We start from the raw sequence: 16702 nt of genomic DNA on the forward strand, positions 1-16702 counted from the left end.
TACATTTTCTATCATTAAGAGCCCTTCAACGTGCACACTAGCGCCACAGCTAAATAATCGTGATTAAATGAATTTAACGAAAGATATTGAAAAAAGGGGGCCACTACGTACTGTATTGTGTATTTAAGTACCTTTTGAATACATCAGACTAGTTTTTATGTTGCTGGATTCGTCAATCTATGCGTCCAAAGTTAAAACGGCCGTTTTTGTTTTGAGTTCATAGATCGACGAAACCAGCAACACAAAAACTAGTTTGATGTATTCAAAACGTACTCAAATAACTACACAATACAATACGTAGAGGCCCCCTTTTTTCAATATCTTTCGTTAAATTTAAATAACCACGATTATTTAGCTGTGGCGCTAGTGTGCACGTTGAAGGGCTCTTAAACCTGCCTATGAAGCCGATGGTCCCGGGTTCGGATCCCGGTACGGGCATTTATTTGTGTGATGACAGATATTTATTCCTGAGTTGTTTTCTATGTATTTAAGTATTTATATATATCGTTGTCCAAGTACGCACAACACAAGCCTTTATGAGCTTCAGGGGCTTAGTTAATTCGTGTAAAAATGTCCTCTAAATAATATTTATAAATTTACCTATAGATTTTTTTATAAACCCACTTTTCTTTGCATAAATTTTATAAGAAGACATTTAAGTTTAATATTTTAGAGTGGACTATACAGCAGTTCCAGCAAATAGTGTAGCCACCTTTTTCTTACCACATCTACATATGTAGGACGTCAATATACGTCATCTCCTCTCACATATACTTACACACTTTACCCGCCATGTTAATGTAGTCGCCACGTGCATATCCGGTCAACTCATTGTCATTCGAACACCAACGGCGCGATTCGGGAACTGATTTAGAGATTCACTAGATATGAAATAGTAAATATATGTGACGTTCCACTGTAAAAGGTACCTTATGGCGGCTGGCGGCGCGATTCGGGAAATGAATCAGAGATTCACTAGATATGAAATAGTGAAGTTATGTGACGTTCCACGGAAGAAGGGACCTTATGGTGGCTGCCGCTACGTCGCATAGCGTAAGCGCCAACCGCCATAAGGTACCTTTACCCGTGAGATGTCACATATCTTTACTAAGTCGTATCTAGTTAATCTCTAATTCATATCCCGAATCGAGCCGCAAGTCTCCGCTAACTTCTGACACTAAGAAAGTTTTCGCGACCTTGCTCATGATATACCTAGAGATCTGAATTGGTCAACATATTGCGATATAATATGAAATTACAGTAGCGTGCCGTTTGGTAACTTTGTCGGATTAAAGCAATCCAACGATATACAACGTTAGCGTAGACCAGTTTTCGTATCGTTGCTAAATTTTTGTGGTCTGCAGTAGGTATATAGGCGTTAGTGTCTGCACTTGCACCATTTCACTAACCCGGGATTAACCGGTTAAACCGTTAACTCAGTATAAAGTTGTACTCATAACCGGTAGGTAACTACAGGTTTAATCGGTTAACCCCGGGTTACTGGCATGGCAAGTGGCGCTTGAGGATTGTAGGTGGTTGGAGAGAAAACAGTATGATGTATTATCATAGTATACCTATACAATTATCTTAAACCAGATGAATGGGCTAGCTGTAATTATATTTCGTAACCACCTTGAACCCGTGATCTCATTTTTCTGTAGGGTGAAGTTCAACACTTTTTTGCACATAATAATATATGGTAATGGTAAATAGATTTATACAAAATCTGACTATTGTCATACAAACTGGGTAGATTGACGTAAAACACGTGCAAAAACAAGTTGAAAAGTGATGTTGGTTGGCAAAGAAAACTGTGTAAATAAATTTCGATACGAATTTTAATATTTCCATACACTTACTTATATCAGGTAATAAAAGTTGTCCGCTTAGCGGCAAGGTACATTGACACATTAATAAATTAACTTAAACTATATCAGTCTGGCAGTCGCGCCGAGCGCGTGGCTTAACTTAGTATCACAGATAAGTAGAGCGGTGGGTCGCGCGAAGTGCACCCGGGTGGGCCGCGCGGGCCGGGGCGGCGGGGGCGGCGGTCACTCGTCCGACGCGGACGACAGCTGGGTGCTGCCGCCCGAGCTGAAGGAGCCTCGGCACGCACCCGCCTCTCCAGCGTTTCCCGCCGGCGGCGCTTCTCTAGCGTTCCCGGGCGACAGGGTTCTCAGCAGCTCCAGGGCCGCGCGAGCGCGCTGCCCGTCGGCCACCGCTGCCGATGCCACGCCCGAGGCGCGCTCCCACGCGCTTTTCTCAGGCAACAGCAAGCGACGCGCCTCACGCTGCACGCGCCGCGACCGCAGCGCAAACAGGAACGGGGAAGCCGCAGACGCCAGCAACAGGAGCGCCAGGGCGGGCGTGCGGGCGTAGTCGCCTAGCCCAGGCGAGGCCGCTGACACCGCGGCGGTGACGGCGTGTGGGATATGCAGCATCACTAGCGCGCCGGTAAGGATTCCGACGCGGGCCGCGCGAGACTCCTCGCGGTAGCGGAAAAGTGATGCATTTGAAATTCTGCACCGGATCGACGTAATCCTCGAGCCGTTTGCGGAAGGGACCGGCGTCCGCGGCTGTACGGCCAACAGAGGCGCCGCTAGCGACGGAGCAGAGCTCACCGCCGGCAAGCCTTTCCTCAAATCCTCGTTCGATTTCCCATCTTTTCGCGCATTTCTCAAACTTGCGACAGAGGGGCACCGACGCGGCTGATCTGGAGGAAGCAGGAACGGGCCGAATTTGCGATCAGTCTCTTCCGTGGGACCGTTTTCGGGTACATCAATCTTAAGAGTAAGACCTTCGCCTTCTTCAATGAGATCTGGTAAGTTGGCATGAGGTTCGTGGAGCTGCAGCGCGCTGGCCCCGTGGGCTCGCGCTCGGAGACCGGAGGAGCGCGCCGCTCGGTAAATTCTCGCATACATAACGCAGACAACGGTAGCCGGAGCGAGGATGCCAAGAATTAAGTACACGATGGAATAAACTAGCTCAACACCCTGCACGATTGGCTCGTCCGGGTAGAAGTGGCGGACTACGGCAATGGTGGCGCGAATCGCTGCTACCGAAGCGGCGATGAGCCAAGTAGTGGCGCACAGGACGACGGGCCTGCGTTGAAGCAGGCGGGTGTGGCAACGCAGCGGGTCTGTCACTGCGTGGTGTTGGTCCAGCGCGATCAGCGTGACCGAGAGCAGTGCGGCAAGGCTGCAAGCCGCAGCGGCGGCGTCGCCCGCCTCTAACCAGGCCATCTGTTCCGATCGGATCAGCGTGGAATGTTCGCCAAACAGCGCAGGCGCCAACATGGACGTCGTCAGCAAATTCGTCGCCAGCAAGTTTATGACGAACCTGTAACAACAGAAACGCGAATGAGGAATGTTTGCCACACTGGTTGTTGATTTGGGTGCGCTCTCAAACAAGAACGCAAGGTTGTGTCAATTTTCTACGTATTAATCAGCGGTTTTATGGCTTTGTCCTGATTTTGTGGAGTAATTAATCAGAGAACAATCAGAATCAATCAAGCCATGTTTTGTAAATATTTCTTTCCTAAGGTAATAGAACACTCAGGAATTATTGATTGGTCTCGAAGCTGGTTATTCCGTGCGTTCATAAATTGCTCACGTATAGGTTTTGCGAATTCCGGAAGTTTTCCGTCCAATCCGGCCTTGTGCAGTAATATCTGGTATACAATAATCCGTTAATGAAATATTGACGTAATAATCATTAATTTATAAAACATATACTTGTTCCAAAGCAATAAAACATTACGTCCAAGCTGCCGAAATATGTTCGAAAGATCAAACTTGAAACTAAGATGTGCTTACTATTTTATTCCGCCGGTTCGAGTACGTATATTACCCACCAAGGGCTTTGGTTATTAGTAACATAAAGCTATTACAGTATGACCTTTATTCTACTAAAAGTTACGAAAGCATAATGCACTGTTTCCATCAACGCGTACGCAACTCTGTATACAATACTGCCATGCCACATTAATTACATATAGTCATTATACTCATTATGTAGTGAATAATTGTTTTATGTCCGGCGATTTATATTCTATACAGTCAATGTTACTGCTCGATTAATCAATCTTATTGTTAGCAACTGAGTTTTAACATAATACAAATGTGTCAAGGCAAAAAAGTAAACTAATTATATCTTTGGTCAACCAGAAAAGGATTAGCGCTCATCACACACAATATTTACTGATTTCGATGTTAAAAGAAGCCATTAAGTACACATAATACCGAGAAATAAATTGTAGGTTCATTATAAAATCATTACCTATAATTTTCACTTTAATTACATATATTACATCATAGATTATATTACATCATAATTATGATAACATAATAGTAGTAACTCTCGTGTTGTCATAGTAAATTTTCCGTACCATTGAAAATCTTATATATCACAGGAAATACCTATTTTATTTTTCTTAATGGTTACCTCGAGCGATGCCAAAACTCTTCAAAGGTCAATAACATATAATATACGATCATGTGAACAAAATCACTTCCGAATGCTTGTTAGTTTACGTAATAATACGTTTTTTTATGAATAACAAATAAATCGTTTGTTGATGATTTGTTTGATTTAGAAGTGTGTCTTTCAAATTAAACACGATTTACGGATATTCCGACTCGGACATACGGTCCTATGCGAACTTTAAGATAACGTCAATAATTAATAGATCTAGAAACGATATGGATTAGATATGTCAGTGTCAAATGTGACGTTTCTTCAAACAAACACGTCACTTTTGACACAGAGCCATTTATCGTTTCTAGATCTATTAATTGACGTATCTTAACGTTCGAATAGGGCAGTTGGTCACATAAAATCACAATAATAATATCACATTATTAGCTTGTTCTAACTACGATGATCGCATTTTTTATTTACTTTGACTTAAATATGTTCTTACATGAATTCTACCTTTGTCTTTTAATACGGAACAATGGTGTTTTGACATTTGGGAAGCGTGCGCGGAGCCGAAGCCAACACGTAGACACCCTTTTGACACTTTAATGAAATGTAAGGGGTACACCGAGCGGATGCTGCCCTTGCCCTTGTCATAAATTTATTGTTATTTTTATTTGATTTCCTCAAAGAAATGTAAAATAAACAAGTATTGGCAGATTGATGGCCTTTAATAATTTCCAGCGAAATCTACTAATCATCTGGCTGTCATCGCCAAGGTTGCGGAATAAAATAATCCAGGAACCGGCATTTCCCTTTTTATTTCAAGGGAAGGCTACTCCATTTAAAACGCGCTACATAAACAAAATCGGACAAAACCTCGTCAGAGGATGATTGAAATAAGACGCCGTTTGACATGTTTGTTTGAACCAAAAGTTATTTATAGGTACTACGTTAATAGAACGTAGAACACTTAATTTTTAACCTTTACATGTATTTTTAATATTAATAAAATACGGGGAAGATGTGATTATTTTTGTTATTGAATGATTTTGGTGTTGAAAAGATTTCTAAATCTAGTTCTTTTACATTTAAACGAGTCTAGACTCTAGAGCAATAGCTCCTATTCCTATGAATATTTACGAAGAGAAAAGAAACTTCGCATTGGTATTTACTTTAGTTATTTATATGTAGTTTTATTAAAATCTTAAAATATGCTTTCTATAATATGTTTCTTGATCCTATATTTTTCAATCTTTGATGCTTAAATTAGAATTTTGATGGTGATTTATGACGACCGATTTCTTTTATTTGAGTTCCCCTTCGCAACAACCATGGCCATACAAACCAGAATATTCTCCCATCACATACATATGTATATTGCCCTTGGATCGCGATGACCCTCAAGCATTATTTGAAAATCAAATCATGCATAAATTGTATATAATTGCATTTGTATTTCTCTCGTATGCGGAATTGATCCAATTCAATGTATACAATTGTATACATGCATTGGAATACAAGACCATTGGTGTGCAACGCTGCACGTTAGCATAAGCCTTGTGGTGTAGAAATGTTTCATGGTCTTACATTGATTGATTTGATTAGAAATTGTAATTGCTATCGAATGTCAATATTTGTAGTGTAATAGGAATATTTGCTTACGTGCACATTCATGCACATTGATTTTAAAATCTATAAGAGCTTTTGTGTAGATATTTTTTTATAATTTAAACGAAGAGATTACAAAATTTTTGGAGATAATATAAACTTCACATAATAGTAAGTAAGTATTTAATATTTATTACTGTTTTCGTAAACTCTTCAAGACTTTCACATCGTATAAAAAAGAACGTACCTACAAGAGTTTAGAAAATTAGTCATAAGTTATTTTTAATTTGCGATTTCGACAAAAAAATCTATGTCGAGGTCATAACTGACCGTGACACCTCGGCAAGTCTTGTATATTGTTTATTTAACAATTTTAACATATCGTTTAAGAAGATGTTGGCTAATAATGAATTTACAGTCTCTTAAAACGCGTGAACTAGATAAAGTGGACTTTGATACGAGGTGTGCAGTTCCTTTCGACGATAAAAAAACCTCGTGTAAAATTTTAACTACCAATTTTTTTTATCAAAATATGATTTGATGAAAATTCCCGAGAATATATTTTTAACATATTGATTTATGGTAAATTACTGAGTAAGCTCCAACGAGAGATCTGTTGATTCATCGCCATTTTTTTTTAATTTTACTCGTCATCTTAAATTATAACGGCCTTGACGATCACAGAGTGGCGCCAAAAGTTCTACAGTGAAGAGCTAATATTTTTTTTATGCAAACAGATTCGAGCTCGCATTTTTTCAGCCAAAATCTTAATTGAATATTATTTTGCGTAGGTTGGTAATGTCGCTGGCCTATTTAATTTAAAAATACCTCATTAGCTTTCACAAACAATATTATAATTAGGGTTTATATTAGAATATTCTCTAATGATTAAATCATTAACCCACTTTTTTCAACCTTGATATAAAGCATGCATAAATTAAACTGTCAATGACAGATTGTAAAAGAAGAAAGCGCAAATGACGGCAATTTCATTTTAAAAATGCCTCATATCTTTTATTTATGACCCATAATTTTTAATGTGTCAATGACGTAGGTAAGTATATATTTCCAAAAATATTTTGACCTAGTTTTTGTTGCTATTATGTTAAAAAAAATTGCATATAAGTATAAATATTTTAACAATTTGAGTACTCGCTTTGATATAACGATATCGTAAAGTTTATGGTATTAGTAAAGACGTTTAAAGTGTTCTCATCTGGCTTGTTTTGAAAAGTTTTATTATAAACATTGTAATTTACGGTCGTAAAATGAAAAAGAGAGCAAGGTTAGGATATCCCCGTCTCTATACGTTTTACGGAAGTAGTACATTTAAATGTTTAATTAAATATTAAGTACAATATATTGTTTAATAAGGCTTTTGAACTTCAGGACTATTAAAACCTATTTTCGAATTTATTTCAATAATTACTCAAAATTCTATCATATTTGAGTCTACAATTGGACGAAACCTCTGAAATTTTTGACATTACGAATACACGTATTATTAAAAAAATCTGGTCATCGCCCCTCGGAATTTCCATTCAACTATTGATCAGAACCACCCTCTGCGTGACAAGGGTTTTTTTAAATACATAAAAGTGAATCGTGTGTTGACTTGACATGACCACGAAATGGATGGAATCACGAAATATTATGAAATTACATGCGAAGTTATTTTTAACATGAATGATTTGCCCGTAGATATGTAATTTTAATAAAATAGCGTAAATATCTGTGGCAATTTTTAATTGACTTCAAAAAACAATACTTTTTGTAACGAATTTTACTTAATTTTGGTATATAACATAAATTTATAGTTAAAATAATAATAGCATATACTCGTATTATATCCTCGTCCATACCTATGCTAATCAATGAATGATATTTATTTTTTGTGCACGTGCTAGTTTTTTTTACACCTAATTAAAAACGATTTTAATACAAGAATGAATAACCCGTTTTGCAAAAACAAGCAGCTCCGCAGTCAAACACCAGGTGAGTTTGGGGTCAACATTCAGTATTTCCAAATAAAAACGTAAGATGACTTGCTGATTATTAATTACGTCAATATTATTAATACTTTGTTGGTGTAGTCTCGAATTTACACGTTTTTTCGTTACTAAAAATACTTAGATCTGGTTAGTAAAGAAACAGTCACTATTATTATAACTATGTAGCTTCTGCTTACATTTTTCCAATTATTTAAATATATTTTTGACTGAGTAATTGGTTACCATGCGCAATAGCCTGGTTTATTTCCACAAAAGTTTATCTATATTCTGAAGGACGCTCGTGTCTCAACAAAAAATATATTAAATCATCCAGACAGGATTAAATTTTGAATGATTCCATCCACTTCCTATCGGCCGTGACCGTGACCAGCTGCCAAAAGAGCGGACAAATCACTCTGCGCCTCGCCCGCATATATACATCTGAATGTCGGCCATGGGACTTCATAAAATATATATGAGTATAAAAAAAGTTAGGCATGAATGGCTAGTTAAAAAAAAGTTTCAGTCGATTGACGTAGATCGTTCCTGTTGTGTTGTCATGTAACTACATAATTCATATGTGTCGCTTAATTTCAAACTCGGGTAAATCCATTCGACCCTCTCAGCAAATATCTACTCTATTACCTTTTCTTAATACGAAAATCGCATAATCTGACAGATGAATTTATCCCAGTTTGAACTTTTATCAGAAACCATTAAAAAACATTTGAATGGGAGTTTTAGAATATTTTGTCTTCATACATTTTTATTTGTCTGTGATATTATTTTATAAACAAGTAAAGATGTAAAAAACAACTCGATCAGAGTTTTTTTCTAAAGCCTTTGCTTTTTGTTAGTTAGTCATAAAGGTAGTACCTATGTCACTTTGGGATATATGTAGAACCACAGAATAAATAATAGTACTAAGTACAGAAGACTCACTCTCTAACAAAACGCGTCTGTTACGATCAGCACAGATATGGCCGCTAGGTGGCGACAGCGCCACGCGCGGCTTATGGCAAACCCCAAAATTGGGGCCGAACGGAAGTACTTTTAGCTACCTGTAGCAAAGCGACGAAATCGCGGAGTGAGACACGCCTGGTAGAACAAGAAAAAAGCGATTGACAGTTCATTTGACAGGATCGGCCCAATAGATAAAATACAAAATGTTAAAATTTTCATTTGACTTTGCCGTAATGCGGTAAAAAGGCGTATGCTTATTAAGCATTAAGCATTGCTTAATATTCCTTTAAGATGATTAATGTTTTTCTTCCAATAAACCACAATGATTGAACATCAAATCTATCAATCTTAATTTCGGGGCTCCTTAATTTTAATTTTAGAATGCCGGTGCCGGGCAAAAATTCCATTTATTCTATATTTAGGCATAATAAACGAGGCGTGGCTTCGTGTATTTTTTTAAATCTTTGATGAATAAAGCTCTTCATGGAATCGGCCAGCAGGCATTCCTTAATTATCATTTGGCATGTAAAAATGTTACTGACTTGTTGAACAGTATTATTCATAACGCTGGCTGTTTATGACTACTTTTTTCACTTAGAAAATGCAAATAGATTTATGTAAAAAAATTATACCTACAAATTTATACATCAATTTATTTTTGAGAGCGTGGGTTGTGAGTCACTCATTTTACTTTACCAACTCCGATTCATGACAAGATATTATTGATTCCTTGTAATAAACTAGATGTCACTACTAATTTATTCCTTCATTCACTGAGATGCAAACTTGTTTCTATCTCAATAATTAATGTAGCTGTGGAATATTTTACATTAAACTGACTGCGAAGTGAAATGAATCAAGCAAACAACGAGTTTCTGTTTATCATGGAACACCATCTAAAATCTTTTGTTGATAGAAATTTCTTTTATCCACGTTAATATTACAATAATACCGTATCTTTCCACAGTGCATACTAAATACTAATGCGCATGTTTATATTCCCATGACGATAACAAAAGCTTATGTTTACGAATATCGTGCCGATTTGTTTATGTTCTGTTATTAAGTACTGTACACTAAATACATTAAGTTCAAAATCGTTCGTAGTAATTGGGAGTCTTGGTCGCTAACCGACCGGCACGCGAAGTAGGCTAATGCCAATCTTTAGCACTACGCCACTTTAGCGCGTGTATGTCCAGTAATAAAGCTAATTGCCTTGTAGCAAAATTTTCCTTTTATGGTCATTAGAAAAACGAGTATAGAGGATGATTCAGGAGACGTGATCAGGATCAACCCTACGCATTAATAATAACCTATTGGACTTGTTGTTTTACTTAAATACGATAGTGTCCACTATCGAATTATTTACTGAATGTCATGTCTCATGAATCACCCTGTACTTATTAGTTTGGTTGGATTATTATCCTTTTTACTAACCGCACAGAAAGTTCCAAGATGTTTTCCAGACAATGTATTTTTAATGATACAATATTATGATATCATCGGTTTTTGTACAATGTGTTAAAAAACTGCGTTCTATCTCCGTTTGATACAAAAACAATAAATGGACTAATGGACTCGCGCATGACTTGGCAGAACCAGGAAGTGTATCGGTCTCCATATCCATATAAGCTATTCATAATGAATCAATTAAGACACAATGGCTCCATATGATTGTATTAAGCCTGTGTTAATTTAAAGCCGTTTTGTGGGTGTCTAAAGGGTTTTCCTATCCGTGTTGCTCAGGGTCTTTCCACTTGAGACTGGTCATTACGAGGCACGAGAATGATGGTAATGATTTTGCATTATCATTAATTGGATGACGCTTTGTTTTTGCGGAATCCGCGGGTTTACCTAAGCAGATAAGATTTTTTATACTACCATCTTTTAATAAAAAAAATATTGCAGTAGAGAGTAATTAAAACGGATTACGTAATGTACACATTATATCAAGAAACGCGTTTTTAATTTTTATTGCTATTGTGTAAGGGTGTAACTAGTAGGTATGTATTATCCTGAGTTAAGAAATTTTGTCCAGCATTAACACGTCAGAGGCTCAAATATTCAAAGATAAGTCTTTTTACAGTGAGCTTAGTTAAAAAATATATGCCTGCAAACCTATCTTAGATTACACTTTGGTCACCCGTGTTTGTATTGTGCTGTGATTCAGTAGTGAAGCTGACATCGTCTAGTCATCGTGACTATCGTATACATTATTTTTTGAAACAATTAAGAAGATAACTGCCTTTGTTACACCAAATTACTATAGAAATAGCTTTTTACGGCCGCATTACATTTTTTTTTATAAAGAAAATTCAACTAGATAATAACTGCACTACCTAATTGACACTATCCCTTTTCATTAAGAAAGACGTCATTGTATTGTAAGGGAAAATTTCCTCAATCAAGTCCAATTTATTACACAACAGGCACAATTATAGAAAACCGCTTATTTCCACCTAAGGCTGGTAAACAGACATTGCGTCATGGACTAATCCTACAAATTATATGAGCTACACTTTAACATAGGGTTTGCTAATGACTAAGGTCTCATGTCGTCATGAGCACGCGCATCCGCTTTTGAGGGATTTTTTTTGTGATGATGCTATCAATATGTACTTAATTTATATCTAATTTTTGTTGGTTGTTTTATTAGGTACCCGAATTGAACTAACTAATGACTATTGACTGATTGAACTTACTGAACTAAAAACTAAAGAACTAATATTACAAGCGGAACTACTTTTCTAATAAGTGAAATTAGAAAAAGGAGTTCCGCTTGTAATATTAACTGTTGTTTATTATGCAAACATGGCGCTGGTCTTTCTTTTGCTGATCGTTATTCATGAACCTTACTACCCAGTAGTAATCTACGAGAAAATTTATCAAAGCGAGCATACTGGATAATATAAGCAGAGATATATATAACTTCGTATAAGATAAATAAAGTCTAAGAAAAAAACGTGCCTCGGATGTGGAGAAAAAGTCATTCTCGAATAGATGGCGCCATTATAATTTATACCTTTGGCCTATTCTCGGCTAGATGGCGTTGAATTTTAACACATATCAGTGAAAGAACATGGGTCAGTATGGAACAATAAAAATTAAAAAAATATATCCGTAAACATATTTTGATTAATTTATACATTTTCAATTTTATTTTAAGTTTTAATCGTGTGGCGATAGATGGCAGTAAATGTACCGTGACTACAAAATTGACAATGACAGAACCCCTCTATACTATCTATTCTTTTTGATATAAGTAAGTATTATAATGATTAAGCAACAGTGACAGTGACAGCTATTTATAGTTTTAGCAAAGCTACGCATCGCATTGTTTTGTTTACTTGTTACTGAATCCAATTCTGAAGACAGTAGGTAATAAGATTAGTAAATAAGCGAGGAAGGATCTTATTTTAAATAACAGATAATCCGCAAACTTTCCCAAGTATTACAAACGAGTTAATAGAATATTTATGAACCATCTCTGGATGGGCGAAAACAATAATTTTCCCGACAGTAAACACATTTATTACCCCCTAAGTGATTTGAAGATAAAAGTAGTAATACATTTTAGATACATGTAACTTTCTTTTTATTTGATGAATTATTTACACGTGAGTTTGAAATCGAGGTGGATATGATATTTTTAAAGACGGAAATTTTACAAGTAGAAACCGTCCAAGTTGACGCGCTTAAAAAAAGAATCAGTTGCAGAGAAAATAGATTAAACAGAACGAAAATAAATTTGTAAGAATAACTTTTTGAACGAGGTGTGGTTCACCTAAAAGCTAAAAGAGCAAAGCTGTATGCTTCATTATAGTTGTTGATAAAATATGTATTATACGACCAAAAAACTGTCAACATATTTAATACAAAAAACCGGGCAAGTGCGAGTCGGACTCGCCCACCGAGGGTTCCGTACTTTTTAGTATTTGTTGTTATAGCGGCAACAAAAATACATAATCTGTGAAAATTTCAACTGTCACGGTTCGTGAGATACAGCCTGGTGACAGACGGACGGACAGCGGAGTCATAGTAATAGGGTCCCGTTTTACCCTTTAGGTACGGAACCCTAAAAACATTTATTAAGCAGCACGTCAGTGAGACCCATTCAGAAACAATAAAGGACGATAGCATTAAAATTATGTTGGCTGGTGTTTCTCAGACGTATTGAAGACGCACGAATACTAGCTTGGGATTATGTATATTGTTTCGAACAATAGTTTCTACCTATAGTAATTTTGGTGGCCGGAATGCCCGGAATTATCGTATAGATGAACTGTTTATCTTACATTGATTTTTAATGATGGTTATAAATTAGACATTAATGATAATGATTCATTAATACACACTATGGCATCGTGTAAATAATGGAATGATTGTCCAAATTAAATTAAATTGACATTTATTGAAAACCTCAATGTATGATGTAATCAAAAGGTGCAAAATGTAAAGGAAACTACAAACGTGTTACTACAGTTACTTGTGTTGTGTATTTTATGTTGGTAGGCCTACTTACAAGGATTTCTTATCTGTGGTGATGTTCTATTGACCCGCTGTGTTGCCAGTTGATAAGCAAGTAATTTCCTTAATGACTTTGAGCATTTGAATGCACTCTTTGTTTATAAGTGTCTTTGTAATGGCTTCAATAGAAGCTTTTAAGATTAAAAATTAAAATAAAACAAATGTATTTCTGTTTAAAAAGTTTTTAAAGAAATGAGTATTGATTGACGTTTCTAAGTTCAATCAATATTGAAATTCTATTACATAAACTTTGTTGTCCCCTTTTTTAGTACCTTTTTTTTCTTAAATAAAAAAAATAATAACGATGATGATGAAATGAGTTTTTTGTTTATTTTAATTTGAGAACAATTAATGGTTTTTTCGTAAATAAACGATAATCAGCTTCATTAAGAACATGGTTACGTCATACGAGTATTTTTCAATACCGTAAAAAAAGCATTGTCGTCACCCGGCGTTTGCGCACGGCGTTCGTTGCCGTTGAAACTTCGGCGAAACCAGATTTGCAAACTTACATTTGCCGTTCACAAAGGCGGCAATCAATACAACTCGTTGGATATAAAGAAAAGTTGATTGCAAAAAAAAGTTGTCTCGTTATGGTAACCCCGTCCTTTAACGGCGGAAATGTTGCCATGCCAAAAAACGATCCAAAATGGCGTCGTTCCGATTTGGCGCTAATAAACCATTACGATGTGATTAGTAGCGGTCGCCATTGTAATTTGTATTGTTAATGTTTGTTGATGAATCCGGTGGGAGTGGAATATTCCCTGTCTTCCACAATATATAGCATGTGGTACGATTGTCTTATCTATTACTCAATTAACGGCTCGGCGGAAACTTGGCAGCTTTCTGACCATTAATCTTTTTTAGAAATACCTCGATTTGTCTTTTAAAATTGCGTGCAGAATAATTTAGTTTCAGTATTAAAGTAATAGCTAATATGTTTGAGCAGGAAAATTTATTTTAGCTAGTTTATGCAAGTACTCGCATACCAGAAAACCGGTTTCTATAGTGTGCAGATATTAAAACGCACTCTCTCTCGTATTAGTGGTATTACTGTTTCCATTAAAGCTGCATTCTGAAGCTAGCATAAATGTCTAAAGACGATTGCCATAATTAAAAAAAAACTGCATTCTCATAATAAAAAATATATAGCAACTTCAAATAATTGAATATCAAAAAATATCAATTTCAACACGAATTTAAATGAAGCAAAAACATAAACAAAATATAGGCGCTTCGTTGGAAAAAAGTAGGTACAGGTACCTACGGAATAAAATAATTCCTTCAATTTAGAAAAGAAATTGTGTTCTATATTTGAATTTGAAATTCGATCGCGGGCTCGTGATTGGTCACGATTGTTTATTGATGTCCATTATGACTGTTGGTGCTTTGTCAAATGGAGTTTCTATCGGATCTATTGGACAAATGGCTTTGAAGTCATCGCTTTGCCCGACATTGACATTGATTTGAAAGCTATTTGTGTTTTCTATAGTTTATATTACGTAATACAATAAGCGTACGTCAGAGGTGAAAAGGATCTTTTATAAACCTATGCGATTATGATAAGTAATTAACTGCTTTCCAATTTGACCTTTATGGTCTTAATCTACGTATTTATGTTAATGTCTGACGCAGATCGAAATTAACACAGGAAATGTTAAATAATACGTAGGAAAGGAAATACACGCGTACGTAGTAGAGTTTAACACACAAACACTTTAAAAGGTTGGCATGTTTTTATAAAGTTCCTCCGAGTTGAATGGTCTCATTATTTTCCCGTTTTTAAATTCCCTGACAACCATAGAAGTTGGTGAGAAATAACGGTAATTTCAGGGCGAAGTTTGACCGTTATATTCACTTACGTGGATAATTTTATTCAAGGTGGGCTCTCAAGGAGTCAACGACTTTGGGAAAGTTCTGTTATTAATTTGAAGGTATTAGATACCGCGTCAGGTTGGAGAAAACAACATTAACTACCTACTACCTACACACTTTATAATCTATTCAGAAGGGTATTTGTTAAACTAATAGGTACTCTATCCTTTTCAAGTTGTTTGCCACGAAAAGCTCACGTTTTCACTTTCATTCAAATTTAATTGCATTACACATTTTTAAAAAGACCATAGCTCTTTTGTGTACAGCCATAGACAAAAGGCACTATTAAAAAGTTACTGACATTCAACGCAGCACCCATCTTTGTCTGCGTTCCGTTGCGGCCTTCGGCAATGCTCAATGTTGAATAATGTAATTGATTACCTAACCATTTAGGAGTGACGGCGCCGCCTTTTATTTATATAAAGAACTACTGGACTTTTCACATTGTTCAGATTGTCGAGGATGTTTCGTACATATCTAATTAAGTTCAAACTCCTTATCTGATAGTTTCATTGTTGACCACAAGGTAAAGGATGAGTTACGAATTACGAAATACAATACGCGTAGGAATATCAAGTTTGTTTAAGTTAACATCACGTTTGCATATTTGTGCAGTGGCGAGACTTGGCGAGGCAAGTAGCGAACGCAACTTTTTAGCCTGCTCGCCTTCTCAACCTTATTGGCTCACTATTCACACAAATGTGTAAATGTGAAATAAACGGTGAAGGGAAATCTGTTTTGTAAATGGACAGTCTTTCTTCCTGTTCTGAATTTAAATTAATCTTACTAGTTATAGTTAAAATAGGTATGAAGTCTGGATGCTTATTACTTGAGTACGCAAAAAGTGACAGAGGGGATTTATTTGAAATTGGGCACACAAACATTTTAAACTCCAGGTTTAAATATAGAATGCCATTTATCCTGAGAATTAACGAGCTTCACTGGAACGAAGTCAGTGACCGTTGTTATCCAACCGATATTCTCTTGTTACATGGCGATTATTTTTAAGCCGGTGTTGCCAGTGATCCTAATATGGCTTGAACAAAATTATTCAATAAAATATCAAGGAAGTGAAGGTGTCGCAGCATAGACACGGACGTGGAACAAGGCTCGAAGGTGAAAGGAGCTAATTTTGTTTGAATTAAACCAATTAACGCATACAAATACATATATAAACTTATCGGTTCATAAAATTAGTATTTAAACGTTATTCTCATGCTAAATTATTGCATTAAGATAAGTTCGAGAAAGGAAAACTGCCAGGCATTGAACCTTTTAAAGTCGATTTTAAGTCGGTTAAGACACAGACAATGTTAGGT

The 16702-nt window shown here is 36.3% G+C and overlaps 1 protein-coding gene across 1 annotated transcript in view; it reads right to left on the bottom strand.

Annotated features, from left to right (window-relative positions):
• Positions 1–1820: 1820 nt before the first annotated feature.
• Positions 1821–16702, bottom strand: part of LOC134674533 (5-hydroxytryptamine receptor 1A-alpha) — a 31063-nt gene continuing 16181 nt past the window's right edge. Inside the window, exon 2 of the mRNA XM_063532634.1 lies at positions 1821–3339. Coding sequence (XP_063388704.1) covers positions 2052–3339 — 1288 coding nt within the window. The 3' untranslated portion in view covers positions 1821–2051. The remainder of the gene's footprint in view (positions 3340–16702) is intronic.

This window comes from Cydia fagiglandana, chromosome 20 (genome assembly GCF_963556715.1).
Source record: "Cydia fagiglandana chromosome 20, ilCydFagi1.1, whole genome shotgun sequence".
NCBI lineage: Eukaryota > Metazoa > Arthropoda > Insecta > Lepidoptera > Tortricidae > Cydia > Cydia fagiglandana.